The sequence below is a fragment of the Balaenoptera ricei genome, chromosome 19 (assembly GCF_028023285.1).
Source record: "Balaenoptera ricei isolate mBalRic1 chromosome 19, mBalRic1.hap2, whole genome shotgun sequence".
NCBI classification, from domain to species: Eukaryota; Metazoa; Chordata; class Mammalia; order Artiodactyla; family Balaenopteridae; genus Balaenoptera; species Balaenoptera ricei.
Genome location: NC_082657.1, coordinates 35,629,067 through 35,656,667, shown reverse-complemented (window position 1 = coordinate 35,656,667; position 27,601 = coordinate 35,629,067). Strand labels below are relative to the sequence as shown.

The window sequence follows — 27,601 nt, the reverse complement described above, 5'->3', positions numbered from 1 at the left end:
TGGGGCTTATCACAGCCTGGGAACCCAGGGCCTTGGTCTCTGCAGTGGGACGAACACTAAAGTCCTTTTAGTCCCAACCCCAAGAAAGAGACTTTCGCCTTTATGACTAAGTGGGTGCTTCAGTGCACTTGGAGGGGGTCAACCAGACCCCAAGATGCCTGGTTCCTTGGCCACCCCAGTGCTATTGGAAGAAGGCTCAGCCAGTGGAATCCCCCAACAGCTCACCCTTATGCTGCTTGGGTACGTCTGAGCTGAAATGCCCTTTCAGAGAGCCTCACCCCCCAGCATTGGACATACCTTAATGTACATTCTGCTCCTGCATCCCAGGTGGTGGTGCAAACACTCTGGGGGGGTTCCATTCACAGTAACCTGAACACACTTACCTGAGCAAGGTTCGTCTCCCCCAGGTTCTCTCTCTTCTCTGAGCCCCATCTTACATTCCCGGCACTGCAGCCCCCTCTGCTACTTTGTTTCCATCTCTTACTGGTGGTTCCTCCTCCCTGTCCTTCCACCCAGCCTTGGGCTGGGTTTGGACCTTTCTGATTCTTTGCCCAATGTTGCCATCTTTACACCCACCTCTCTGCTTCCCCATTCCTGACCCACCAAACCTGCACCCCCAACCAAACCTGAAATTTAACACTCCTCCACGAGACTCCCTAAACCATGCCCCTCCTTTGAAGCTCTTTCCTGACACACCCACCATCCATACCCCTCCTCCTGGTGTTTTTGTTGGTTCCCTTTCTTTCCCTGTGGGATGAGCTGGGGAAATGGCAGTGATGGCCACCATGGCCTTTCTCCAACTAGATGAACTCCCTGTTGTGTAGAAAAACACAGGGCACAGAGGAAAGTCTAAGCTCTATTTTTCAAATCATGAGTCAGCACCCATTAGTGGATCCCAAACTCATTTTAGTGGATTGCAACCGACATTAAAAGGAGAACAAGAAATAGAAAGAATAGAAAATACCAAAGTGCATCACTCATAGTAAGGATAAGGATTGCTTTGTGACACTTCAGTTTCACTGTGTTTGTTCCAAACCTCAATGTAAAATAGATTTCTTACTGTGGGTTGCAGTCTGAAAAAGTTTGAAAGTCCCGGTCTACCAAAGAGCCAACCACAACACTGAAGACGTGCTATTGAAAGCGAAGGAAGTGAGAGGTGGTTAAATAAATTTGCATTGTTATGGAGGCTCAACGAGCCCCGTATTCCCCCTGTTAAGGGCTGTAGGTGGGGTGCTGCCCACTTTCCTGACATTGGAGGGGGGAGGCGTGTTTAGGGGGTGCTCCCAGGAAAGGTCTGTAGAAACTGCCAAAATTCACACACTCAGCACTCTGACTCAAATTTGTATACAAATCAAAGATTGAAATCTTAATTTGTTGTAATCAAGAGCAAAAGAAAACTTAAAAGGAATATGAATCCACCAGAGAGTTTTCCAGGCAGCTCCACCTGCTACTTCTCCAGCCCAGAAAAACAAAGCCCGGAGGACTTGTCTGATGGGAGTGGGGTCTAGCTGAAATTTGGAAATGTACCAGCTTCTTCCATCAGATCATCAGATGCCACCCCTTAAAGTGCGATGGGGCATGTGTCCTGTCCCCGTGGACAGGTGGGCGCCCCCTGCACCCTGGCTTTGGGCAGGCGCAGCCGAGCCCAGAGTTACTGGCAGTAAAAGGTGAGCACGTTTTCCTGGTTTCCTCGGATCAGGACGACCGGAGGTCTGAGGTCCTGGGACAGCGTCTCCAGCCAGGCCATGTAGAGCGAGCTCGGGCACTTCCCCTTCCTCCCTATGGGCAAGGTGCTGTGGGGCAGGAAGAAGCAGCAGATGGGGAATTACCAAGGGGCCTTCCCCACACGGCCCAGTTCCTGGTTTGCTTTCTGAACAGCATCTCCATTTATTGGCCCCTTCAGAGCTCTTTCTTCCCAGCCACCCTAAGAATGACCTGCTGCTCTCCTTGAAAGCATGACCTGAAATGTACCTTCAGCCGCAAAGCATTTCTTTTCCTTTTTTTTTTGGCCGTGCCCCGCAGCTTGTAGGATCTTAATTCCATGACCAGATATCGAACCTGAGCCCTGGCAGTGAAAGTGCTGAGTCCTAACCACTGGACTGCCAGGGAACTCCCACAACGTGTTTCTAAACAAAGCCATGGCCTGTAAGGTCCCCATGATCTGGTCCCCACCAGCCTCCACAACCTCACCTCCCACCACCCGTAGCCTCGCTCACACCACTACAGTCACAGAAGCTTCCTTTCCACTCCTGAAAAAAATGGCAAGCTTGCTCCTGCCCCAGGGCCTTGGCATGTGACGTTCTTTCCACCCAGAAGGCAGTGTCCCCAGCTCTTCACCGGGTTGGCTCCTTCGATTCCCTCAGGTCTTGGCTCAAGCGCACCTCCTTCTCTGATCACCCTCTTCGATCCCATCTTCCCATCCTTCTTTATCATGTCACCCTGTTTCATTATCTTCATAGCACTTCACACTCTCAAATCCTATTTTTATTTATTTGTGTGTTGTCTGTCTCCCCCCACTAGAATGTATGTTCACTCACGAGCAGGCTGGGTCTGTCTTATCCGCCTGTGTCTAGAACACAGTCTGACACAGTGAGGCTGTATGCCACTCATCCGGCCACTCAGGTCATGCCAGCCTCGCCTCTCCAGCTACACACCTGCCTGGGGCCACAACAAAGTGATATGTTCACGTGTTTCAGCTGAGCGGCCTGGTCCTGCCCCCTGCCCCGTAGGTAAGGCCCTGGGAGCAGGACTCCGTTGTCGCCTGGGGAGGGCCCCTTGTCCGAACTGCAACGCTGTGCAAATAACAACATGCCCTGGGAATGCTCTTCAGCCACATTTTCACGGCTATGTTGGGAGGTGACTTTTCTACCACACTGAGATTCCAAAGACGCGTGGTGACGCCCGCGGCCGTCCTGCTCTTGGCTCTTGGATGTGGCAGCGTCGCAGCTGCCAGCTGGCGTTACGTGAAGCTGGGGCACCAGCACCTTACATGGGACTGCACTTTGTTTTCCCAAAGTACATCCACAGGTACTATTTCATCTGAACCTCAGAACCACCCTGGGGAACAGCTGAGGGAACTGGGCAGAAAGGAGGGTGCTGTGCGACAGTGGGCTTCAGAGCCTGGCTCTGGGGTCAGAGAAGCTGTAGGAGTCACGGCTTTGCCACTTCCTCAGCCACGTGGCTTTGACAAATGGCTCACTGGCCCTGAGCCTCGGCTTTCTCTTCCCCGAAGTGAGAACACACATGCCTCCCTCATGGATGCTTGTAAGCTCTAACGAAAACCCCGCTCAGGAAGGGTGCCGCACAAAAACGCTCGCACGGAGTAAGCACTTCACGGTGTCGGCAGTACTGTCACCATGTATTACTATTTACCAGCTCAAGATGACCCGCCAGTGAGTGGCAGAGCTGGGACTTGACACGAGGTCCTGGGATCTTTCCATCCCAGCGGCTCCTGCTCACTGCAACTCCCGCCTCCACTGAGAAGGTGAATTGAGGTCCCTAAACAGCTGTCCCTTCTTTAAAATTCCATCCTCAAAGCTTCACTTGCCACAAACACTATCCTCCCTTAAAAAGCAAGGTCTCCAGGATTGGGGAACCCGGTGGGAACAAGGACATTCCATTAAGCCAGTGTCACTTTAGTTAGTAGACCGTGTTTGGGTTTGTGTGGTGCCTTTCCAGGGAAAAGGGAAGTGGGAATATGGAAAGCAAACTTTCCTGATTTAACAGTTACGCTAAAGGCTGGAAATGCCTTCCGGGAACTTCTACATCATTTTCTGGGACTGAATTCAGAAACTTCAAAGACCACGAGGGGAGTGGTGGCTGCGTTATCCAGGGCAGGGGACTCCCATAGCTCCTGCTGTGGCCTCTCCCTCCCCGGGCGGACCCTGTTCTCCTGTCCATGCGACTGATTCCCTCGGCAGTCTCCCCCAGTGCCAGCCAATGACACGCTCTATTTATGTTCACAGGATGTGTGTGCTGTAAGCTACTAATCTTTAGAAATAAAGCTGCTCCAGAACAAAGGAGCTTTTTGTTTAGAACTGCATCTCTTAGCCACAAAGAAAGGCAGCCTTGGATCAAATCTAGATGCGGAAAGATAACCATGCTTCAGAATCCGCATCTCAGGCTTCAAAACCCAGTTGCCACTTGACAGCTGTGAGATCCCGGCAGGTGCTGAATTTCTCTGAGACTCAGTTTCCTCATCTCCTAAGTGTGTGTGCTGCGGAGGGGATGGGGGTAAAATAGAACCACCTCATAGAGTTTTGAAAATTAATAAGGCCCAGGGGGTTGGGATTTTGGGATTAGCAGATGCAAACTGTTATATGTAGAATGGATAAACAACAAGGTCCTACTGTATATAGCACAGGGAACTATATTCAATATCCGGTGATAGGAACTTCCCTGGCGGTCCAGTGGTTAAGGCTTCGCCTTCCAGTGCAGGGGGTGTAGGTTCGATCTCTGGTCGGGGAGCTAAGATCCCACACGTCCCGTGGCCAAAAAGCAAAACATAAAACAGAAGCAATACTGTAACAAATTCAATAAAGACTTTAAAAGTGGTCCACATCAAAAAAAAAAAACCTTAAAAAAAATAGCCTATGATAAACCATAATGGAAAAGAATATGAAAAAGAATGTGGGGGCTTCCCTGGTGGCGCAGTGGTTGAGAGTCCGCCTGCCAATGCAGGGGACACGGGTTCGAGCCCTGGTCTGGGAGGATCCCATATGCCGTGGAGCAACTAGGCCCGTGAGCCACAATTGCTGAGCCTGCGCGTCTGGAGCCTGTGCTCCACAACAAGAGAGGCCGCGACAGTGAGAGGCCCGCGCACTGCGATGAAGAGTGTTCCCCACTTGCCACAACTAGAGAAAGCCCTCGCACAGAAACGAAGACCCAACACAGCCATAAATAAAATAAATAAATAAATAAATATTTTTAAAAAAGATATATATATATATATATATATATATATATATATATATATATATACATACAAAACACGGAATCACTTTGCTATAGAGCAGAAATTAACACAACATTGTAAATCAACTATACTTCAAAATAATTGTTTAAAAATAAAAAAATAAAATTAATAAGGCCCAATGCCTTGAGTGTCATAGAGGCTCAATCGATAAAATGCAATGTTGATTACTATTATTGTGACTACTACTATTTGGCTTTGAGGAGGGAGCCTTTATAGAAGAGGAGTCTAGATCCAAAAGTTATGCCAGAAGTAGGTTGTTAGTGTGGTCAAAGGTTGCTGGGCTGGTTGCAAGGCTGGTTTTTCAGCAGTGCAGGTTAAGCTGAGCTCAACTGTGGGCCGTTAATCAGATAAACCGCTGACTAGTAGACGGCAAACGAGCCAGTTCTGCCTCAAAGCTGCTCTAGAAAGGAGTCCAAGTGCACTCTCTGACGTGCTGGAAAATGTGATTTTTGTCATTTCATGGAGGCTTGGGAGGGTTTTTTCATCCTTAGAATTTCTGGGAAATGCAGGCTCCTGGGCCCCACCCCAGGCCCTGATCTGGAAGGAATTGAGGAATTTGCCGTTTTCCACGGTCTCCCGGTGGTTCTGATGAAGGTGACCCTCAGAGTGAACTTTTTACGGGCACGTCTCTGGGTTGGAGACTGAGCAGCGCAGCTGCTGCGCCCTCCCAGTGGAGCTGGTTTGGCAGCCAGGGCCCCTTTGGGCAACAGCTGCGGCCACCACCATGGGGTGGGACGCTGTGTGCAGGCCTCTCCTCTAAGGTGACTGGACTCCTGATTATTTGTATCAGCCAATCCCACAAAGACTGGTGGGTGGGGGATTGGTTTTCCCTGTGAGATCCAGGGGGTGGAGGAGTGGGAAGGGAGAGGTGCCAGCAGGTAGTCACCTCCCTGGATGAAATTCCTCATCTTACTGCTTGAGAGACTGACTCATTTTAGTGGCAAATAAACTTAGAATCATAGCATGTTAGCGTGAAAAAGAGTCTTGGAAATAATTTAGTTTAACTCTTCTCTATAATCAGGGAAACTGAGTCTCAGAGAAGGAGGGTTACCTGCCCAAGGCCACACAGTGGGCTGGCCAATGGCAGAGACAAAAAGTAAATCTGTTTTGGAGGTGGCACTCAGGAAGAGGTGGTTTGGCACGCCCACACCCCCTGGCTGGCACACAACAGGTGCCACACCCAGGGAAAGTCGGGGAGCCATCCCAGGGTGAAGCCATTGCCACCGTCTTGCCGTCTGACCCAGTCTACAGCCAGGCTAACCCGGCCCTAGAAACATTTTCTGCAAGATGTTAGCCAGAGGCTTGGAGATAAACCCACTTTCCTTATACCACAGTCCCCACATCAAAGGCAGCATGAAGCACTTTCTCTGTACAAAAAATGATCTTCCTAAAAGCTCCAGGAAGCGTGGCTTCATAGAGCCATCTTCGTGGGCAGCCACCTGTGCATTCACAAAGCCCCCCACTGAGAAAGGCCCCAGGCTGGGCTTCATGCTCTGCTGTCACTATCTTGACATTCTTAATCACTTTTGAACAAGGGGCCCCACCTTTTCATTGTGCGCGGGGCCCTGGAAATCGTGTGCTCCATGTTGATTTCCGGGTATGAACAAACAGGTTCCGCAGGCTTCACGGCTGTCCTGCGGAATCCGGAATCCGCAGGTGGCTCACCCCAGGAAATGTCAGGTACTCCGCTTGGCAAATGCCCACATTGCCTCTTGAGCTGGGCCTTTCCCAGCCATGTTCTGCCACCCTGAGACTCCCTGTGCCACTGTCACCTTCCCCTCATCTTCCACTCAGCCTCAGCCAATACCTGCCCTAGCGAGGCAGCTCCTAACCAGACACAAGCAGCAGCAACGGAAGCCTGAGGGGCTGACAGGCACGGAGCCTGGAATAGCCAGGGCTGGGGCCGGGCTCTGCTTCCACTGCCTAGACCTGGCACCAACATCAACTGGGGGTGGCCAGTGGCCAAGGAGGGCTGGGTGGTTCCCAAACAACTAGGAATCGATTTTCTTCTGGAATGAGCTGGGTCCCCTTTGTCAAGCCAAGTTTGGCAGGACAAAGCAGTGGATAAGGGGAAAGCGGTGATGAGGGGAGTCGGTGAGACCTGGGACACTGGGGCCCCAAGACCTCTGCCAGCTGGCGCTCAGGCAAGGGGCATGGGGCAGATGCAGGCCTGGCCGCGTGGTGAGGAGACACCCGGGCTGTGTTTACAGGAGCCTGGGGCCCTGCATCCTCACAGGGGAAGGCTTGGGTCCTCAGCCAGTGGCCACCCCTGCAGAGCTGACGCCTTTGGGCTTGGCGACAGGCTTCTCCTTCCGCAGGGCGCTACTTACATGATGACCAGAGCGGCATCCCGGGAGTAATCCAGCAGAATCTCGTTCAGCCTCACCTGCCGAAGGGACTGGGCGAGGAAAAGCCACGTGGTCACTTCCCATGTCCGATGAGCGGTCCTGGCCAAGCCCAGGGGCCTCTGTGACCATCTCAAACCAGGGGTGTGAATTGTTGCCCCTAAATTATTATAGACTCTCCCACCCCCGAGGAGGTAAGTGAATGTCAAGCTCACCTCCTGGAGAAGCCCCTGGGTGTTTCCTTCCTGACTTTATTACCATGAGCAGCGGATCATGGCAGGGAAGAGCACCTCACATGGCTGGGAAAGCTGGGTTCAAATCTCAGCCCTGAGAGTCCCCGGCAGAGAGCCTGAGCAGGTACCTCGCCTCCCTGAGCGCCACTGTCCACAGCTGAGCAATGGGTACAGCAGTGCCCTCTCCCGGGGAATGTGGGGAGGCCTGAGGGAGATGATCTATGCAAAAGCTCCAGGCCGAGGGGAAGCACTTGATAAGGCGGACTTGGAGCAGGGGTGGATGGCCCCACCTCTCCCGTCACAGAGTGGGCAAGAGCCTTCTGCGGACACGACGCTTTACTCAGCGTTTTCCAAGGAGCTGGGCAGCTGTGGGGGGGTCTGGGGCCTCAGGGCTGCTGGGTCAGGGAATTCCCCAAAGCTGGGGGGGCGCTGGGTTGTGTGGGGCTCCCTCCCACCCCAAGGCCTGTCTCCAAATTGCTCAGAAACGACTGACACTCAGGGTCTCATAGTGGACGGACACCCCATGTGAGAGAATGGAAAACCGAGGGGAAGTGGGTTCACCTAAATGTCACACGGTCGGCATTTTGGGTGGAATCACTCTTCGCTGTGGACCTGTCCGGTGGGGTGTTTAGCAGCATCCCAGGCCTCTACTCGCTAAATGACAGTAGCAATCCCGCCCCCCGCCCCCAGAGGTGACAGCCAAAAATGTCTCCAGAAGTCACCAAATGTCACACTGCCCCTCAGAACCACTGCCCCAGAGCACACGGGGAGCAGGACTGTGGTCCCCAGGCCCCCAACTGCTCACCCCACCTAAAACTGGCCTTGGCAGCCACCACTCTCCCTTAGGCCCTGTCGGAGTCCTGAAGATGCTGCCTGGGAAGCGGGGCGGGGTCTGCAGCTAAGGGGAGAAGATCAGCCAGCTCTGTTGGCCCACAGGACAAATTTTGCCTTGACCTTCACCACCTGCCTCATGCATCCCTTCCTGCACACATGGAGGAACAGGGGAGGGGAGGGAGAAGGACTTCGGGCAGTCCATTGCCACGGCCGGGAGGTGTGGGGGGGTGACTCAAAATGGGCAGGGGGACCAGGTTCCCACGCCAAGGAGGCTCCGAGATCAACCACAGGGTCACCCGTCAGCCCGAGCATGTATGGCTTGAGGACGCCTCAGAGGCTTGGGGCGGGAAGAGTAGAATCGAGGGTCGGGGATGGGGTTAAGGAAGCCCAGGACAGATGGGGCACAGGTGCTGACGCCTGGGAGCCCCTGGACCCCCACCCCACCCCAGCAAGGCCCTTCTCTCTCCTGCACCTTGATTCTATTCTTGTTAATCTCCTCATCCGAGATCTTCCAGGGGCAGTCCCGCCTCATCTCGGTGACCGTGGCCTCGTCTTTGAAACCATCATTCAGGCGGAAGGGCGCAATCATGTCCTCAAACCGCTTGGTGCTGGGGACAGAGAGAGCAAGTGAGACCGGGTGAGATGCCCGTTTCCAGGGAAACCAGGTCCTCAGAGGCAGATGGAAGTGGGTGCCACGGGGACATACATCTCAGGCTGAAACCCATTCTGACGCTGCCTTTTACATCAAAGCAGCCTCTGTGTTGAATTCAGCGCTGACGGGTGGGTCTGACTTTCAACAGAACTTCCACAAGTCATCCACGAAGACCAACCTGTGATCCACCTCCACGCACCTGTCTGTCCCCCAGGTATTTACTGAGCACTATTCTGTGCCAGGCTCTGTGCTACACAACAGTGAACAAACCAGACAACATACCCCATCCTCACAGAGCTCACGGTCTGCTGGGCGACAAATAAGCAAATAAATACAGATTGGAAGTATTATGAAGGCACAAACTGAGTACCGGGATGGGGACTAATTGGGCAGGAAGACCTCCCTGGACCCAAGGATGCCCGTCCTTCTAAAGCCAGCTATGCACAGGGCAGGGGCTGCTGGAGCAAACAGAACTGAAGGTGCAAAGGCCCTGAGGCAGAAGCATGCTTGGGCTGTTTGAGGAGCAGCGAAGGAGCCCGTGTGTCCGGAGCAAGGCAAGTGCAGGGGAGAATGGGATGCCAACAAGTGTAAGTCAGGTAAAGGAGAAAGAACCAGCAAAGGATACTGAAAGAAGGACCACAGAGGTAGGTGGGAACCAGGAGAGGGTGGCGTCTTAGAAGCCAAAAGAAGGACTGTTTCAAGAAGGATCGCTGTGCCAAATGCCGCTGAGAGGCAGAGAAAGATGAGGACAGCAGTGGGCTCTGCGGATCTGGTGGTGCGGAGGTCACGGCCGAGGCTGGAGAGAGTGATTTCAGTGGAGCAGTGGGAGGGCAGCCAGACTGGAGTGAGCTGGAGAATGAGGGATGGGGAGGAAGCGGCCACAAAGAGTGTAGCATCACTTTGGAGAAGGTTGGCTGTGCAAGGGAGGAGAGAAAGGGTCCAGGAGGTGGAGGCAGATGCAGGGGCAAAGGGGGGTTTAAAGATAACATGTGCTGGATGGGGTCTGCATGCTGGCTTGCGCTATCCTCTCCACTGAGGAACGTCTTCCCCCATCTCTGTTCATGGCCTTTCTCAAGGCTCTGCTCCTCCACCAGCAGAGACGACCTTTCCTCCTGTGCATTCTGATCCCTGTCTGCAGCATTCTGATGGCTCTTGATGTCCTCCCTACACCTAAGCCGGGGTAAACCCTGCAGGGCAGGGCTGCAGTGTACTCACCTCTGCCCCTGCAGCTCAAGCACAGCCCTGAGAAAATGGGAGAGTCAGGATATCCATCACTATTAAATAGTTCCTTTCTTCTCTTCTTGATTTCCTTCCCTCTCCAGGTAAACAAGGGCTAAAGAGGTCAGGACAGACCTTACTTTATGGAGAAGATAGAGTCCTGGAAAACCTCATGTAGACGGATTGACATAAAGCAGTCCTATTGTAAATGTCTTCTTTTAAGAATATAAAATTGAATCATTAGGAAAGTAAATCATCCCTTCTTGCCCCACAGTTGAGCCCTGATACAAATTCACACAGGAGTTTGCTTAAAGTCCTCCCGCTTGCCATTGTATGGGCGGGCAGTGGGAGTGGTCCCTTAGACCATTCGACATCTTCTCCCCTCCAAGTGCCAGTGGGTTAATATAACATCAGGGGCCACAGCTGCCATGTTTCTGCCTCAGGGCCTTTGCACCTTCCATTCTGTTTGCTCCAGCACCCCTCAGCCCCGTGGAGGGGATGTGCCTCTGCCATGGCCCCTGCAGAAGGAGCTACCCTCTAGCTGTGTATTTCGGGGCATATGATTCTGCCATTCCTGGCCACTGCCAACTGGACCAAAGGTAGCCAAGAAATAGGCCTTCCAGTGGCCTTTACCTTAGCTTGGCAGGAAGGGATGAGCTGGGCCAGTCACAGTCGCTTTTTCAGGCACTTAAATTAAGCAATGCCCAGAGAAGGAAGGAGGCAGCTTGTAGCGGATTGGGACTGCAGGGAAAGGTCGAGATGCAGAAAGAGCTCAGAAGCTACAAGCAGGCAGAAGCCACAAATCCAGCATTGACTGATCATCGACTCTGGGCTGGGCGCTGAGTTAAGCATGTTACACGGATTGTCTAAGACAGTGGTTTTCAAAGTGAGGTGCCTGCACCAGCACCAGAGAGCTTGTTATAAATGCACATTCTCAGGCCTTACCCCAGACTTACTAACTCAGAATCTTGGGGGTAGGACCCCCAAGCTGTGTTTTCACAAACCCTCCAGGTGATGCTGATGTTTGAGCACCACTGCTTTATGAAAACAATCCAGGGGTTGGAGAAAACTGAAGAAAACCAGTGTAGGTAAAATCAGCCTTTTGTGAATAGCAAGCAGCCTGGGCTCCTGAAGTGTGAAGCTGGAGACTCCCTCAGCCCCCAGGTCTGTGGGGTAGGTGGGGGGGGGTCCCTGGCAGATGAAACACCGGCTTCTGCTCGAGGGGCAGAATAGCCATGATGTGCACCAGTAAGAGTTTCAAAAACACTTGGTGTGTGAAAAGGATAAATGTGAACATTCTTCAGCCTCCCGCCCAGGTGTGTTTCTGGCAAAGACCACAGCTCTGATATGCAAAGGACCAGCAGGCAGGGGGAAGAAACACGAACAGAAATTAACGGCTGCACACTCGACCCTTCCTCTTTCTTTCCATGAGCCCAGTCTAGGTGGGGGCAGGAAGGACCATGTCCTTGCCCTTGGCTCACCAGAAAGGGCCGACCCTTCTGCCTGGAACCCCCAACACAGAAGACTCACTGCTCAGCCCGCGGCTTCTGGTTGATGTCGGGAAGGATGTGAACTTCATGGAATCCCAGCCGGAACTTGCTCAGCAGAGAAATGATCCTGGGAGACGGAGATTTTCTTTTTTTAATGTATTCATTCATTCAATGAGTTTTTATTGAGCTCCTGTGGAGGATATAGCAGCAAGCAAAACAAACCCTGCCCTCGGGGAGTTTACATTCTAACCTGGGAGGAGGGCAGACAATAAATTAATATTGATAAAGCCGGTCAGGTGATGACGAGTGATATGGGAAAGGAATTGTCCTAAGTATCTGGTGGCCACCTCCGGACTAGGGCGCCTCACATTTTAATGTCTGAGCACCTGCTGGGGATTGTGTTACAGTGCAGATTCTGATCCAGCTGGTCTGGGCTGGGACCTGGGATTCTGCATCTCTAACCAGCTCCCAGGTTATGTGAGGCTGCTGGTTCACTGGCCACACTTTGAGAAGGAAGGGTCTAAGGGACGGGAGGCCAAATGCAGGAAACTCCTCAGGGTGGCTGAGGAAACAGATAACACACATGAACTAAGTACAGAACCCGGAGCAGCAAGCCAGAGGGCCCTGACTTTGCATCCACAGGGAGGAGACGCCAACTGTGGTTTGCGGCAGTCAGGGAAGGCTTCACAGAGGAGTTGGTGATCTGGCTGGATGGTGAATGGTGGGTAAGACTGTTACAGGCCAAAGAGGGTGTCCACACTGGAATCACCCAAGGAGCCTTCTAAACAGTACACGTGCCTCGGCCCTAGCCCGCCCATTGCATCAGAATCCCGGGGCAGGACACAGCGTCGGTGATGCCCCAGGACTAGTTGGTGGGGAGTGAGCACCCCAGGAGGGGAGTCCAAATGACCAAAGACATAGGGGTGCAGGGGATGGAGTGGGAGCAGTGAGGGGCTGCCTGGGGTGGTGTGGAGCACGCTAGGGGACAAAAAGGAGACAAGCCCGAAGGAGCAGGCTGGGGCCCAGCTGTCAAGCCACTGCTGGTCCCTGAACTTGGGAGTGAACTCAGGAAAGCAGAGCCGTGGGCAAACATCTTGGTGTGCAGTGCTGGTTGGCAGGCCTGGGCAGGGCCTGGGTGGAGGCAGTCATGAGGAAGGCAGAGGACGTGGCCTGGTCCAGAGTCAGCTGGGAGGCAGAGGAGATTCCACACCCTTTGCTTGAAAGACATCCTGTGACCCCACAGTGCTGCAGCCTTGAACTAAACTAAACCTGCTGAACCCAGCTTTCAGTCGGAGCTGGAACAGGAAGCCGAGAGGGCAAAGCAGCCTTCGAGGTGTGTTTACCTTTTGGAGAGCACAGGGAAGCGGATGCTCTGTTTCCCAGGCAATGTTCTCCTCTGCATTGCTGAGAAGGGCCCTCCGGTAGAGAGGTCCTCAGTGGGGGGTGAGGACGAGATGGGATTGCTGGTCGCTCTTAACTCATGCAGTGGGTGATTCAGAAGGGGTCGTGGGGATGTGGTCCTGGCATAGGACTAAAGTGGCACAAGCCACGGGGTCCTGACCCTGGGGCGTCATGGCGGGCACTAAAGGCTGGGCAGGGTTTTCTCTCTGGTTAATTAACTGCATGATTTGAGGCAAGCCACCCACCCCATCCTTCCCAGCCCGGCTGCACCCTCCAGCAGTCCTCCATCCTACGACCTTAGACCTCACTTGACCTTGCTCTAAAGAAGCAGGTGCCCAAATCTAGGCACACATGTGCCACCTGCCCAATTCCTGCCACCTCCACACCTGTGTACCTGCCTACTATTTACTTCCTTCTCAGCTTAAGTCAACTCACATCCTTACTTAGATACATCCTGAAAGGAAATTGTCATCACAATTTAAACAGAACACCAGCATCTCTTGCCAGAAAGACGTGACCAATAAAGCCAGTAAACCAACGTCACTAAATTCTGGTGGATGCCATTTCCTGCCAAGCACTCCAGCCAGGCCTGCTTCCTCTTGTTTAGACAGAGAATCAGCCACAGAATTGGAGAATTAAGTCACTTCTCACCAAGAGATTCTTCAGGATTTGCTGCCCCTTATCCTGGCCAATGAAGTCACCTCTGTTCTCACCACGGGCAGCAACCCAAGCTTGGGGGGACGTTGCCCTGAAAGATTCTAAGCTCCGCCTCATTTCTGAGGAGGAGGGGCCTTCTCCATCCTTCATTTCACACAAATCTTGAGGTTTGTGGGTTTAAAATTTAACAGCTCTCCCTGTCATGGCCGGGACTAGGGCATGTGCATCTTATTAAAGGGGGACAGGACACCAAAACCACCTCTGAAATGGGGAGAAACCTGTTCCTGCCCACAGCTTCCTCACCACAGCTGTGACCTGAGAGGGGCAAGCCCCCGGGGGCAGTGGAGGAGGGCGGGGCAGGGGGGCAGGCGGGGGCAGGCTGGGGTAGCGCTGAGATGACACCTACCGGTCCCGCGCGACCCACACAGTGCCCCCCACTTACGCCTTTCTCTCCTGGTCCAGCCTGTTGATCTGGCCCCCCACGAACACGCGGGTCCTGCATTTATTCCATCTCTTCTTGCGGCCGAGGAGATAGGGGATGAGGAGGGTGAGGCCTGGCAAGGAGGGTCTCATGAGTCAAGAGGAAAATGCTCTCAGGATCCAGCCCTCTCTGAGTTCCCACCCCGCTCTGCCACTAGCAAACCCCTTCCCCTCTCTGGACCTCAGTGTACCCACCTCTGTAATGAGTGTGCCAGACTAAACCAGGGGTGAAACACTGGGCTCTGTGGGCTGGGGTTTATTTGGCCTGCACGATGCTTTTAAATAAGTGAGCTGGCATGTAATAATTGGGATATTTCACACGTAAATCTAGATCGCTGTCACTTATCACTGTGTAATCCACAAATGACCTCACTACTCTGTGCCTCAGTTTCCTTATTTGTAAAGGGGGTTAATAATCGTTCCTACCTGGGGATTGCATTAGGTTAACCCATGCAAGCACTTAGTGTCAAGCATACAGTAAGTGCTCATTCAATACTATCTATCACATCCTATATATAATAGGATATATCTTACAGGAACAGAACATTTTCTCTGTATCTAGGACTCAATCAAGGGTGGGAACAATAAAGCTGAGAATGATATGCTTTAAGAAAAATGGGAGAGAGTGTTTTTCTTTGGGAAGTGAAGAATATCCCTACAGCTTTCCTGTGCACCAGGCCATCTCTCCCATTTATGTCATGTGCCTGTGACCCCAAGGGCCTGTCCAGTCTGAAGGTTCCACCTCATGTTGACCTCAGCTGCTCCCCTAAGTCTCCCATGTTATAGTTGAAAAGCATGGGGCCAAGAGAGGGGCCCAGCCAGGCTCCTGTGAGCCCAGTGGTGGGCCCAGGGGCCCCTATTTCCCTTTGCTGGGCTCCAAGGTCCCACCAGAAACCTTGTCGAGAGTGACCAGGAAGGGCATGCTGAAAGAGTAAGTCATAGAGGGGAGACGGCCGGCGGGGAGCCGGTGTCCTGGGGGCGCTGACCTCCATCGTCGAATAGCCAGTAGATGTCGATGGTCTTCTTTCCCTGCTCTGACTGGAAGATGGTGCTGGCCTGCTCCTCCTGCACCAGGGCCTCGGGGTCCACTGCAGGAGCAGAGGGGCAGGTCACATGGGAGCAGAGCCCACCCAAATACCCGAGTGTGTCTGGAAGCAGAGCGAGCTGCCCTGGGAGGTGGGCTTGCCGTCACCGGGGCTGTGCACGCGGTGGCCGGAAGCCCCTGCCGCAGACATGCACTGGGGGACTGGCCCGGAGCACTGCCAATGGGCCCTCCTGATGCCGAGACTCCGGGAGCAGGGACCCAGGATGGGCAGGGCTGGGATGCGCCCCTCCCCTGCTCCCAGCTTCTCTCTCCTGGGATTCTGGTTGGCACTGGGGGGTTGGGGCCATTCTCTTAAAAACTCCACTGTGCCCCTCACAGATGCGCACAGGATGCCCCCAGCTCCTGCACTGCAGGTTCCCCTGCCTGTCAGAGAATCACTGCCCCTCCCGGTTGGAGCCTGGCCAGGGGGGCCTCGGAGGGGTTGGGACTTGGGCCCCAGAGCCCACTGGGTGGGGGTCCCACGATGCCTGGACACTGAATTCTCCAGCAGGGCTGGCAGTCTTTATCCTGCTCCCCTCCCACCCCCCGACGCCGTGTTGCTTAATCCCAGGGGTCTCAGGTGCCACTGTCACGAGCAAAAACCTCCTGCCCTTGCCCAAGTTCCCCGGCGGCCCATCGCTAGCTGCTCCCAGGGTGAGCGCTCCCTGAGCCTCTGAGTTGGTGGGACTGACCCGTGCCCGAGACAGACGGCCTGACTCCACTGGCTCCGGCTTCCTTGCCATCCTCCACTGGGTCAAACACGGGGTTAACTGCAAAAAAGGGGGAGCTCTGTTCCCAGGCTCTCCTGCCTGGGGCTCTTCCGGGCTCCCCCTTACCCTGGGAAGAAGGTCCTGACTCTCAGGTCACAGATCTGGCCTCTGCCTCCTTTCACGCTTCGGCCCCACCCGGCTTCCTTCTGCTGCTCAGACAGGCCACGCTCCTTCCCACCAGGCCTCAGTGGTGGGTGGCGCGGTGAGTGGCCCCTGGGCCAGGAGCCCTCTTTCCCCAGCCCTCCCCTTCTAGCCACAAGCCCCCTCCTCAGAGAGGCCCTCCTGCCCGCATGCCCTGTGTTGGCCTCCTCAGGACACCTCAGGACGCTATCGCTGCCTGAAGTGAGTCCTGGGTCCGTGCGTTTCCCGCCTGAATGTCAGCTCCTCAAGGGCAGACTTTGTTTTGTTCCCTGCTGCACGCCCAGCGCCTAGAGCAGCCCCGGTCAGGAGTGTGGCCACTGCTCTGTAAATTCTGGTTGCATAAATATTCAGTGAACTGCTGCTGGGTGCCAGGCATGCCCTCGGTGACCCGGATGAACAAGACCCAGGCCAGCCTGTGGCGTTCACACCTCTCGGTTCCCTCAGCACCGCCTCCCCATTTGTCTTCATATGCGTTCTTTCTTTCACACCTCTAAAAATTACTCATTCAGATCTGCCTGTTTACATGTGACTTTAAATGTAACACACATCCCTACTCAGTGCCCCAATCTTGGTCCTGGAGACCAAAACACCCAGTTTTCATGGCCTTTCTGGGTGTGTTTTCATACTCTGTTGTCTTTACGTGACCCTCTCTCACCCCTCTTTTCCTTTTTCCTGGCTATTAGATCCTCTTTATACCACCTGGTTACAAAAGTTCTCATCATGATTCGGGGACCTCTGAGGTCCAGTTCTGGTTCTGGCCCCAGCTGGAAGCAAGACCTTGAGCTCGTCACATCCCCTTTCCGGACCTCGGTTTCTCCATTTAGAAACCTGATGATCTCCATCAAAAGCTGACTTTCTAGGAGTCTGTGATCTTTTATTTACTAATTTCCCCCTGTCTTCCCTGTACCACTTTAAAAAAATGGGTTCTAGAACTTCCTGATATCCTGCTCTGTTTTTGACGGGGTGTCAAGAAGGTGGGGTGTGGACTCACTGTGCGCCTGCATCACCTTCGAGATGTTGAGCCCCTCACGCATCCTCATGACACACACACTGTAGTTGAAATCAAAAGCGTCGCTGGAAAGAGAGGAGGTGGGGTCAGCCTCCCCTTGGCCCCAGCCCCCAGCCCCCAGGAGGCCAGGTGTCTAGAGCTGACCCTGCCTCCCCCCATACCCCTCCTCCTCTCTGGGCCTCAGTCTCCCCATCTGTATAATGTGCAGGCAGGACTGCAAAGGCCCCCAGGACCCCTCTAGCTCTACCGTCTGTGGCACTATGGATCCTACAGACCCTGTACTTGGGGAAAACTGAGTCAGGCCAGTCTTAGGGCCAGGCCCTGTCCTCCTGATACATGCGGCTACTCCTCATAACTCTGCCAACAGAGGTGGGAATGGGAATTACTCTCTCCTTTTGACAGATGCAAAACCTGAGTTTTAGGGAGTAACTTGCCCATGACACACAACTAAGGAAGTGGCCAACTGGGATTAGAATTAAATAGCTGAGGCTGGAAACCCTGAGGACAGGTATGCACACAAGACTGGCCTCGCTCATGAAGACATCAATAGGTTGTCTATATAAATGTCTACAAGGCTCCTACCCCACAAGTATATTTACTGCCTGTTTGACACAGTGCCCAAGAGGGCACTAGCCACTAGGGCTAATCTAATAGGCTAAGCACTGCCCTCTCTGGACTCCTTTAATTACACATCTCTGGGACAGGGGCCTTTCAGGCCCCAGCAATTTGGAGTTTCGGCATGTTGAAGCTGGGGGTTCCTGAAAAGCAGGTATACACTGCCTCCTGTTGTAATTTTGTTAGAGGCAGTGAGATGCACTGCTCAGAGTCATACAGCTGGTTCACAGCAGACCTGGAAGCAGGGCCCAGGTCCCCAACACTCAGCCTCGTGTTCTTTAAATGCTCCTGCACACTGCCTCTCTGTACCACATCAATGCAGAAAACAACTCAGGTAGGCATTTTCTGGACCTTGCACAGCAAGAGCTGAAGGAGAAAGAGTTTGGAGTTAACCCTAAAATCCCTAGGGCATTTATCCCCCTGGTCCCATCTCCCAAGCTTGTCGCCTCCACGGAGGCCTGGTTTCAGAGGTACCACCTCACAGCTCGAGAGCTGGCCATCTGCAGGTCTTCTGCAGTCCCCAGGTGGACACAAGATTTTCACCTAAAAACCCACATTTTCATCTTCTCTGAAAAACTACATCTAGCAACACTGGGCCCACATTTCTGCCTGGGCACGATTAGCTGGAGCCAAGTAGCAGCTGTTCTCTCTAGTTTGCTACAATCCCCACTGCTCCCTAATGCCCACTCTGGGCCCACTTCACTGTGTTACCTGCCTGTTTCTGCTGATCCTGGTGTCTATGACTCACAGGTCAGAGTGGGGAACCCTCAGACTGTCTTTTTCTTCCTCAGCTTCGAACCAGTGGACTCAGCTTCTTACAGTACCCACTGCTTCCCGCTCTACTTCCCAAGGCCCAGGAAACTCCAAAGGCCCAAATTGAGAGACCACAGGCTCTGCCTCCCTCATGCCCTCACTCACTGCAGGATGCCGATGTAGTCTTCCACTGTGGCCGGGTGAGCCGACTGCCAGTTCTTCTTGAACCCGACCACCAGAATGTTGGGCTTCAACCTCCCGAGACCTGCAGCCTGCCGGTGGGGTAGGGGGGAGAGGGGAAGGGGATGAGGTGAGGAACCAGGCCGCAGGCCCCACGGGGCTCTGTTCTGTGACTAGGGTGGGGTTCTGCCTCAGCCCCAGCTGCCCTCTCTACCATGTCATGGGGGCTTAGGAAACACATCTGCCAGTTCAGGGTCCTGTCCGCCTGGACACACCCATGAGAAAGGTGAAGCTACAGCCAGAGTTATTCCCCTGCGGCCTCTCCAAGCCGGCGGCTGGACTGTCCCATAAGTTCTGGATTATCCCAGCTCCAGCTTCTCTAGTAAATTATTTCTTATAACAAGGGACTTGAATTTGGATGTCAAGCTTGGAGTATTCCTGGGTCATCTAATCCTTACATCTTTTATATTTCTCCTTTTTTTCATGTTAAATTTTTTTTTTACTTTTTGAGGTGAAACTTACATAACAGAAAATCAACCATTTAGAAGTGTATAATTCAGTGGTGCTTAGTATACTTAAAATATTATGCAATCATAACTTCTACCTACTCTCCAAATATTTTTATAATCCCAAAAGGAGACCTCGTACGCTCTTTTTTTTTTAATTTTGAGAAATATTGAAAAGGATTCCCCTATGTTGACTCAGAATTAACAACTGTTATTTTATTCATGCATCCCATTTTACAAATGAGAAAACTGAACAGTAAAATGAATTGCCCAGTGGAATGTTCTAGAACTTGATCTGACTGGTGGTTTCACAGCACTGAGCAGTGTCTGCATATGTAAACATTTATCAAACTATACACTATTTCAGTTTGCTGTGTATTAATTATATCTCAAAAAAACCAAAATCACAAAATGTGTCATCAGATCCCACAGGTCTCCAAGGCAGTTTCCCCAGGCCCTGGGCACTTTGAGAAAGTGCCCTGAATCAGCACATCCGGAAAGGCAAGAAAGACGGGACTCCTGTTGCAGCAAAAGGGGCTTCAACTAGCCCCTCACGGCATCCCGCCTTCCAGGTTGTCACACCAACTAGTAAGTCCTGTGAGGAAGCCCCGGGCCTGCGCACCTGCATGAGAATCTGGACACCACTGCGGAGGTCCTCAGCGATGACGTCGGAGTAGAAGGCCTTGATCTTCCTCTTGTTCAGCCACTTGGTGTGCCCGCTGGCGATGAGCCGGAGCTCAGGCATCCTCTGTTTGCGGGGTCCCTGTGGGTGACAGGGGCAGGTGACGTCAGGGATGGCCTTCACCCTCTGGCCTGAGACTCAGCCCCTCTCCTGCCCTGGAGGCTGTCCCCTGAGCTCATTGCTGGTTCTCCTTTATGGAATTAGGGGAGGAAAAGCAGAGGAGGAGGGAGAGGGAGGGGTGGAAGGAAGATGGAGGGAGCAGGTGAGAGGCAGGACAGTGTGGGCAAGCCAGGGAGAGGGATGGGGGAGGGAGAGAACCTGCCCTGGGCACCACAGTCCCTCCTGCTGCCCCCGGGGGTGGACCTGGTGCCCAGGGGCTCCTCCAGGAGTACAGCCCCGCCCCCCTGCAGGGGGCACTCACAATGAGCACGTGGCCGCAGATCATCAAGCTGAGATTCCGGGTGAAGGTGCCCACAAAGTCCACCAGGGCCGGCCGGAAGTTGGGGGGCCCCGTGAGCACTAGGCACTGGGGGCTGAGGAGGGGAAGGGAAAAGGGTGTGAGCCATCAGGACAGAGCTGGGGGTCTGGATGCCAAATACAGGTGCCCCTGGAGTTCCACCACTTCCCAGGACTCCCTTCCTAGGACAGGTGAACCACCCCGTGGTCTTCCCGTCTATGATTCCTTTCCAGCTCTCTTGGTGGCCACCACACTGGGTGTCCCTTTTCCTTCCTGCTCAGGCCACCAAATGCTGCATGTGGGCAAACCACCCTCTTGCTGCTCCATCTGGTGCTCCTGCCCTGCCCAGCCCAGCAGGGTGTGAAAAGAATAAAGACTGGGAGTGGGGAGGCCCGTCACTTATGAGATCACTGTGTCACTGGGTGGGTGAGTCAGCCTCTGGGTCAAGAGGCAGCCAAGGGCCATGGTCAAGGGCCACGACCAGACTCAGTTGGAGCCAGACAAAATTGGCCACTCACCAGCTGTGTGACCTGGCACCAGTTATTTAACCTCTCTGGGCCTCAGTGTTCTCATCTGTGAATGTGGTTAGTAACTTCATATACCTCAGAGGGTTGTGGTGAGGCTATGTAAGGCACTTTGAGTGGTAATGCAACATAGCTACGTCTGATTATTAACATGGTGATCTGATGGGAAGGGGGTCTTGGGTGCACACTTTTCCTCACGAAAGAGGGGAATCAGCTTCGAAGAGTACTCGGGAGAGGCTCATCTCAGTCAGTCTCATGATCACAACACCAGAGCACCCTCACCAACACAGGTGGCCCTGTGTATCCGCATCCACAGATTCAACCAAGGGTGGTGGTCGAATCTGTGGATGTGGAACCACAGATACCGAGGGCCAACTATGCTAGGCTTTTTATATAAGGGACTTCAGCATCTTAGGATACTGGTATCTGGGGGAGGGGCTGGAACCAATTCCCCGCAGATACTGAGGGACGACTGTATTGCCCTTTGTATTTGTATCGCCCAGAGCATATTCCGCTGTGGAAACTTAGGTACAGAGAAGTCACTAGACTTGTTTGGTCCCCATGGGGCAGTGTCAGCCCTGGTCTCCTAACTGCTAGGCAGTGCTCCTCCACCCTGTTTCCTCTCTGCGAGGGGACCGTGCCCACCATGAGTCTACCGGTCAGGTGACAGGCCTTGGCCTGGAGGCTCCCGGAGCAGGGTCACGGCCAGTCCTGCATCCCAGGCAACCCCAAGGCTGCACTCACCGATAGTTCTTGATGTGGTCCTCCACCTCGCTGAGACCCACCGAGTAGCTCAGGGCCAGGTTGTAGGAGCCAGCCTGTACCGAGGAGCCCCAGTTCACCTCTGAGGGGTGTGTGCAAGGTTAGAAGTCATGTGAGAAACCAGACATACGTATGTTGACCTTCTTCAGGAACCGAGCACCGTGGGAGCAGGTAGATAGCCTGTAGATCTGTTCCTAATGTTCGCACATGCAATATGGCTACGCATTTAAAAATTATGCAGCAAGCTATTGACTCTACAAAATATTCTCCTCCCTTGACGAAGAGATCTTCACAACGACCTGGAAGGCCAGGCTCTACTTGAGCGTGCTAGGCTTTCCTGGCATTCTGCATCCCACCCCCACATTGCTGTCACCCTGGGGCCCTTGCCTGCATGCGTGTAGACATCCCTGCCCACACGTCCAGGCTTTGACTGGCTGCCCTTCAGTCAGGCAGCCCTCGGTCTGGTGTGCACACCAGTGGGCCGGCCACTCTCAGGAGGATGGACCTGGGCAGGCAATGTCAGGTCCTGCGCGTCCGGGGGTGTGGTCTAGTAGTAGAGGTGTGGGCTCTGAGTGGGCACACTCCCAGGGGCTCCTCAACCCGTGGGAAGGGATGAGGCTGGAGGACCAGAGGGGCCCCTTGAGAGCACAGTGCCTGAGGCAGGCCCTCTGGCTGAGCTGACAGGCAGGACGGCTTGGCAGCCTCAGGGCGAGAAGGGACGCCTGACCCCCTGGGCAGCCTGCGACTGCACACCTGGCTTCTTGTAGATCACATAGAGCAGGAGGAAGAGGACCACACCGATGGCGATGAGGGCCGCCCACCAGGTGAGAAGGAACATGATGACCACGGAGATGATCGCCCCAAACAGCGCCGCCCACTTGCTGTAGTAACGGAATGAGGGTCTCCACCCTGGGCGGGGGGCACAGGGCAGGACGTACGCTCAGCACTCCGGAGCCTCCTCCTGGGCCAGCATAGCTGGGCAGGGCCTGGGTGGCAATGCCCGCAGTGCCCAGGGCTGGGGTCCCAGTCTGTGCCCGCCCACCCACCCTGCTTCCTGGGGCTGGGCTTGGAGGCTCTGGTTGGGCCACACACCTGCCTTGACTGGCATCCTGCCGTGTGAACAGGCTACACCAAGGGGGAGGTGTCCAGCTCCGGCCAAATACGGCCACAGGACATCCAACGTCACAGCAGTGCTGGTTTCCGGGGCTCGCACAGAGCCGAGGGGGTGAGATGGAGGGGAAGGACATGACTCTGCCTAGCCTCACACCTGCAGGCCATGCCAGGGCCGCCACTAGTGACAGCCGCTCCACGGCACAACTCCAGGGCACTGTGGTCCATGGTCTAGGGAAAAGGTGGCCCCGGGACCAGCCCACCGGCGATTTGGGGCTAATTAGAAAAAGTATTCCTTGAGACTCTTTACTGCCATCTGCCAGAAAATTTTCGTAATAAACATACAAATCTATAACATCTATGAGTGGCGCCGCCTGGAGTTGGGCAACGTGCAACCTGCAGCCACCCCGTCTGTGACTGACGATTCTGTTCCCTCTCTGGGGAGTCAGACTCCTGACTCCCTTAAAACTGGTGGAGGAAGGTACTAGAAAAGTCTCTGCACACTTTAAACAGTGCATGAATCCATGTATAGTGTACATTGTAAGTGCTTGATAAAGGATAGCTGTTATTATTGTTATTATATGAACGGTCCCTTTAATTGATTTCAATTTGAGAGGTGACCTTGGTCTGCCCACCTGCATCCATGCCTTCCACTCCCCGCTCCATACCCCAGCCCCAGGTGCCTCCTCCCATGAGTGGGGAGGGTCTTACTTACCGGGTGAGTTGGTGATGGAGGCGTGGAAACAGCTGAAATTGATGAGGGCGTAGGAGCACAGGAAGAAGTTGGAGATGATGGGGGCGATGGTGTTGAGCTCAGCTTCAGGGACCCAAGGCAGAGAGGAAACAGTCTACTGGGCAACTCCACCAAGGAGTCCTTGGTACCCTCCCTCTCAGGATAAGGGGACCCCAGATGGGCCACTGAGGCTCAGTGAGTCTCAACTTCCTCATCTGTGAAATGGGTCCATCATTTTGTGAATCTCAAAGTCCAGTGTTTTGTAAACTGTAAACTGCCGGCTCTAAAGAGGATGGAGAGCAGTGTGAGGGTAGATCCCATCAGGCTACGGGATGGCCAAGAACAGTGACTATCACACTTCTTTGTGTGACCACAAATTACAGTAAGAAATACATTTTACAGTGTGACCCAAGACACATGTTCTCTATTCTCTGAAACCTTGAGACTGTATCGCAGTTCCACCCACAATGGAAACCCACTCAAGAACCGGCTCCTTCCCTTCCCTGTCTCACGAGCCCCTGCCCTGCTGCAACCCCTGGCACCCCTAGACACACTTTTGCATGTGAATCCTTGTCTCAGGGCCTGCTTCTGTGGATCCCAAAACAAGACAAACAACTCTTATGTGCCAGGCCTTCTGTACATGAGTCCATTGAATTAACACAAGAGCCTTGCCCCAGAGCATTTGAGATCGTGATCCTCCATCTGAGGTACAGTCAGAACCACCCAGATAAAACGACATCAAACCCGAGGCAGGGGTGGACGGCAGGGTGAGCAGAAAACATCCAGGAACATCTGGGAATGCCAGGCCTGACTAGGTGTTTCCATTCCCTGCTTGTGGCCCTGCTGTCTCTTCATCTGGTGCAGGATCCAGCAGTATCTAGTGTCCAGAAAGGTTCCCTTGAGTGGAAGTGGCTAGACCATTGGGTTATGTCTCATGGCTTGGTGATGCCAGCCTAAGTATTATAGCAGGGATTCAGCTGTGGCAGGAAGGTGCCCCCCAGCCTGGGGAGGTTCAACAACAGCTGATCCTGACCCCATTCCTGTATAGGAAGCAGGGACCAGGGGTCATCATGTCAAGGCACGGTGATTGCCCTTGCTTAGTAGGGCCACCTCTCTCCTAGCAAGTTCCGCCTCATTGGCTAAGTAAATCAGGAAGTACTGGGGAGTGTGCACACATGTGTGTGCGTATATGAATGCATGTGTATGTGTGTGTGTGTGTGATATACACACATGGTCTCTTCCTGCCCATCTGTGACACACCCTCTATGCATTATTACTCTCATTTTTCAGATGAGGAAACCGAGGCTCTAGGAGGTGAAGTGATTTTTTCCAAGGTCACACAATTGGCATATGGCAAAGCCAGGATAGAAAGTCAATCTAATTAACTGATTAACTGGAATCTTTCTCCTAAGGCATCCCCTACCCTGGAGCCCAAGGGATCCAGCAGCTCAAGATCTGAGAAATGAGGTTGGTCTAGGTTCTACACCTACAGAGATAGTGATCCAGCTGTTTGTACCAGCTCCCAAGAAGGAATCAGTCAGCTTGTCCTGTGCTCCCAACGTGCTCCTGGGGGCTAGTTCAGACCTGGGGAGGGAGGTCCCAGCTGCCAGGACACAGGAATGCAGAACCAGGGAAAGCGTGTCGGGCCCTGTCCCCATGGCCCTCACGGCTGGCCGGGAGAGGTGGCAGCCCTGTGTACCCTGTGGCCACTCACCGATGATGATGAAGGCCACAGCAATGGCATAGGCCAGCAGGTAGCTGCGCAGTGGCTCATTGTTCTTGCCATAGCCTTTGCCGAAGAAGCCGATCAGTGGGTACAGCTGGTCTACGCACAGGCACTGTGGGCACAGGACGACGGGCTCACCCCCTGGCCGGGACCTGCCCCATCCCCTCCCCTGTGGTCACCTGGACCCCAGGCCCTGCTTGCTCTCTCCGTGACCTCAGCAGGGCACTTCCTGAACTGGGTCTCGGCTTCTGTCTTTTGAAAGGGGACTGATCTCCTGCCCTCCCCCCCTCACCATGAAGACTGAAAGGGCAAAAAGGGGCTGACCACATCAGAGGGAAACTGGGAGGGGGGCTGCAAACGGGGCGCCAGGCTGCACAGAGGGAGTGAGGGGTGGAAAAGGCAGCTGCTCGTCAAAGCTCGGCACAGGAAGGGGCTGCTTCCTGCAAGCGTTTGCTTTACTAGCTCCTTTTCCTTCAGTCTAGACACCGGGTCACATGACTCCTCCAGGCCTTTGTGGCAGTCACCTGGGGCCCCCTGCACCTGGCCTCCTAGACATTCCCGCCCCCTCTGCAGCCTCACCTGGAAAACTTTGGCGGCAGAGACGAGACAGGCCAGGGCTGAGGAGAGGGTGGCCCCAAAGATGCCGGCCATGATCAGGGGTGCGAAGCCCGACACCATGCTCATGGTCTGCAAGGACATGGGGTTTGGGCCCCCATGGTGAGGGGTGGGGCCCAGAGCCCCCACCCAGGGCACCCAGTCCCCGCTGCAGGCAGGGGCTGAGTCTGGGAGCTGCCACCTGAGTCTGCAACCCTCACTGGGGACCCAGTGCCCACCAGGGCAGGAACTGGGCCCAGGCCCCTACCTGAAGGGGCCCCCCAAACCTTGTCTACCCCAGCCCAGTCCAGCCTCCACCCGGCCCTCCCTGCATCTGGCAGGGCCGCGCGTACCTGGTAGTGGTTGATGAGGCCGTAGCGGCAGCTGTGCTGCTGGGCGCACTCGGTAAAGTTCCAGCCGTAGCCACAGGCCAGCCCCTCGCAGGCGCCTGAGCCGGGGGTCACCGTGTCATTCAGGATCCCGGAGGCATCTCGAACCACACAGGAGCCTGAGGAGGAAGGAGGGCGTGGGGAGGCCTCCTTTCCCTCCTCTCTCCTCCCCTCCCACCCGGAAAACACCAGACACTTGTGCAGAGGGCGACACGCTGCTGATGGGCCAGCTCTTCCTTTACTTTATGATGATAATAATAATAATGATGATGATGACGATGACGATGATTTTAGCTACCATGCAGGAGCACCTCCGATGTGCCAGGCCCTGCGTCAAGGACTTTAAACACTCTGGGGAAACAGGTATTACTATTACTTTTATTGTCATTGCCGTTCTACAGAGGCACAGGGAGCTTAAGTGACCTAAGGTCACAGTGTCCTCCTTAAAGTGGAGAACTGGATCTCAGGCCCCACGTGGCTATGACCTGGGCCGTGTCCCTTGGCCGTCTGTGAGCAGCTCATCTCACGATGTGGTTACTGGGAGCGAGAGCATGTGTGAAGATCTCAGTGAGAGGCAAGTATCAACGGCCCAGGCCTGGGTCCAACGCCCACCGCTACCACTCAGGCTCTGTGACCTTGGGCAGGTCACTTAACCTCTCTAAGCCCTTGTTTTCTCCTCCGTCAAAAGGCAGAAATGATAGTGCCCAGATTAAATGTAATAAGGCAGGTAAAGGGCTGGGCACGTGGTAGTAAGTCAGTTGCTAGAATCATCTTCCTCCTCCTCCTCCTCATCATTGATTTGATCATTATTCCTGGAGTTGGAACATGACTTTTCCTATAGGATTTTCATACCATAGAATCTGTAACCTGAGGTTTGAAGGGACCAGAGGAGCCTGGGGTGATCCCCCATCTCCACCACAAACTACCCCCCAAGGTGCCCCCCAAAATAAAGTTCGAGGCTCCACTTCCTGGGGTTGCCATGTCCTCCCGGCCCAGCCATCCTTGTTAGAGGGCCAGACGGCACCCTGTGACCCCTCCAGCCGTCTGGGTTGGCAGCTTACCAATGGTGGCCGAGATGGCTAGGTAGGAAATGGTGGTCCAGAAAATGGCCATGAGCGTTCCCTTGGGGATGGCTACAGCAGGGTCCTGGAGGAGGGAGGGAGAGAGGGCATCAGGCAGCCCCTGGGCCTCCTCCCAGGCCCTGTCCTTGTCAGGCTGAGGGTGGGTCAGCAAACACTGACCTTGGCCCCCCAGAACCCCCTTCCCCGGGGTGCTGAGAGG

At 54.1% G+C, this 27,601-nt stretch overlaps 1 protein-coding gene across 11 annotated transcripts in view; it reads right to left on the bottom strand.

Annotated features, from left to right (window-relative positions):
- Nucleotides 1–27,601, bottom strand: part of SLC12A3 (solute carrier family 12 member 3) — a 44,367-nt gene that overhangs the window by 5,347 nt on the left and 11,419 nt on the right. For 2 of the 11 annotated variants that reach the window (XM_059903484.1, XM_059903485.1), the window contains exons 9-27: nucleotides 27,382–27,466; nucleotides 26,285–26,439; nucleotides 25,917–26,024; nucleotides 25,326–25,449; nucleotides 23,594–23,695; nucleotides 22,522–22,677; nucleotides 21,751–21,850; nucleotides 20,447–20,558; nucleotides 19,966–20,106; nucleotides 18,823–18,929; nucleotides 17,272–17,354; nucleotides 16,062–16,139; nucleotides 15,272–15,373; nucleotides 14,248–14,359; nucleotides 11,788–11,874; nucleotides 8,860–8,995; nucleotides 7,306–7,373; nucleotides 6,520–6,609; nucleotides 4,354–4,521 (exon numbers count right to left, since the gene is read on the bottom strand). In XM_059903484.1, the coding sequence (XP_059759467.1) occupies nucleotides 4,374–4,521; nucleotides 6,520–6,609; nucleotides 7,306–7,373; nucleotides 8,860–8,995; nucleotides 11,788–11,874; nucleotides 14,248–14,359; nucleotides 15,272–15,373; nucleotides 16,062–16,139; nucleotides 17,272–17,354; nucleotides 18,823–18,929; nucleotides 19,966–20,106; nucleotides 20,447–20,558; nucleotides 21,751–21,850; nucleotides 22,522–22,677; nucleotides 23,594–23,695; nucleotides 25,326–25,449; nucleotides 25,917–26,024; nucleotides 26,285–26,439; nucleotides 27,382–27,466 (2,094 nt within the window). In that variant the 3' untranslated portion in view covers nucleotides 4,354–4,373. Of the gene's footprint in view, nucleotides 1–1,339; nucleotides 1,794–3,323; nucleotides 3,477–4,353; nucleotides 4,522–6,519; nucleotides 6,610–7,305; nucleotides 7,374–8,859; nucleotides 8,996–11,787; nucleotides 11,875–14,247; nucleotides 14,360–15,271; nucleotides 15,374–16,061; nucleotides 16,140–17,271; nucleotides 17,355–18,822; nucleotides 18,930–19,965; nucleotides 20,107–20,446; nucleotides 20,559–21,750; nucleotides 21,851–22,521; nucleotides 22,678–23,593; nucleotides 23,696–25,325; nucleotides 25,450–25,916; nucleotides 26,025–26,284; nucleotides 26,440–27,381; nucleotides 27,467–27,601 lie in introns of those variants that run through there. The other 9 variants (XM_059903489.1, XM_059903490.1, XM_059903486.1 and 6 more) reach the window with 8 other exon arrangements.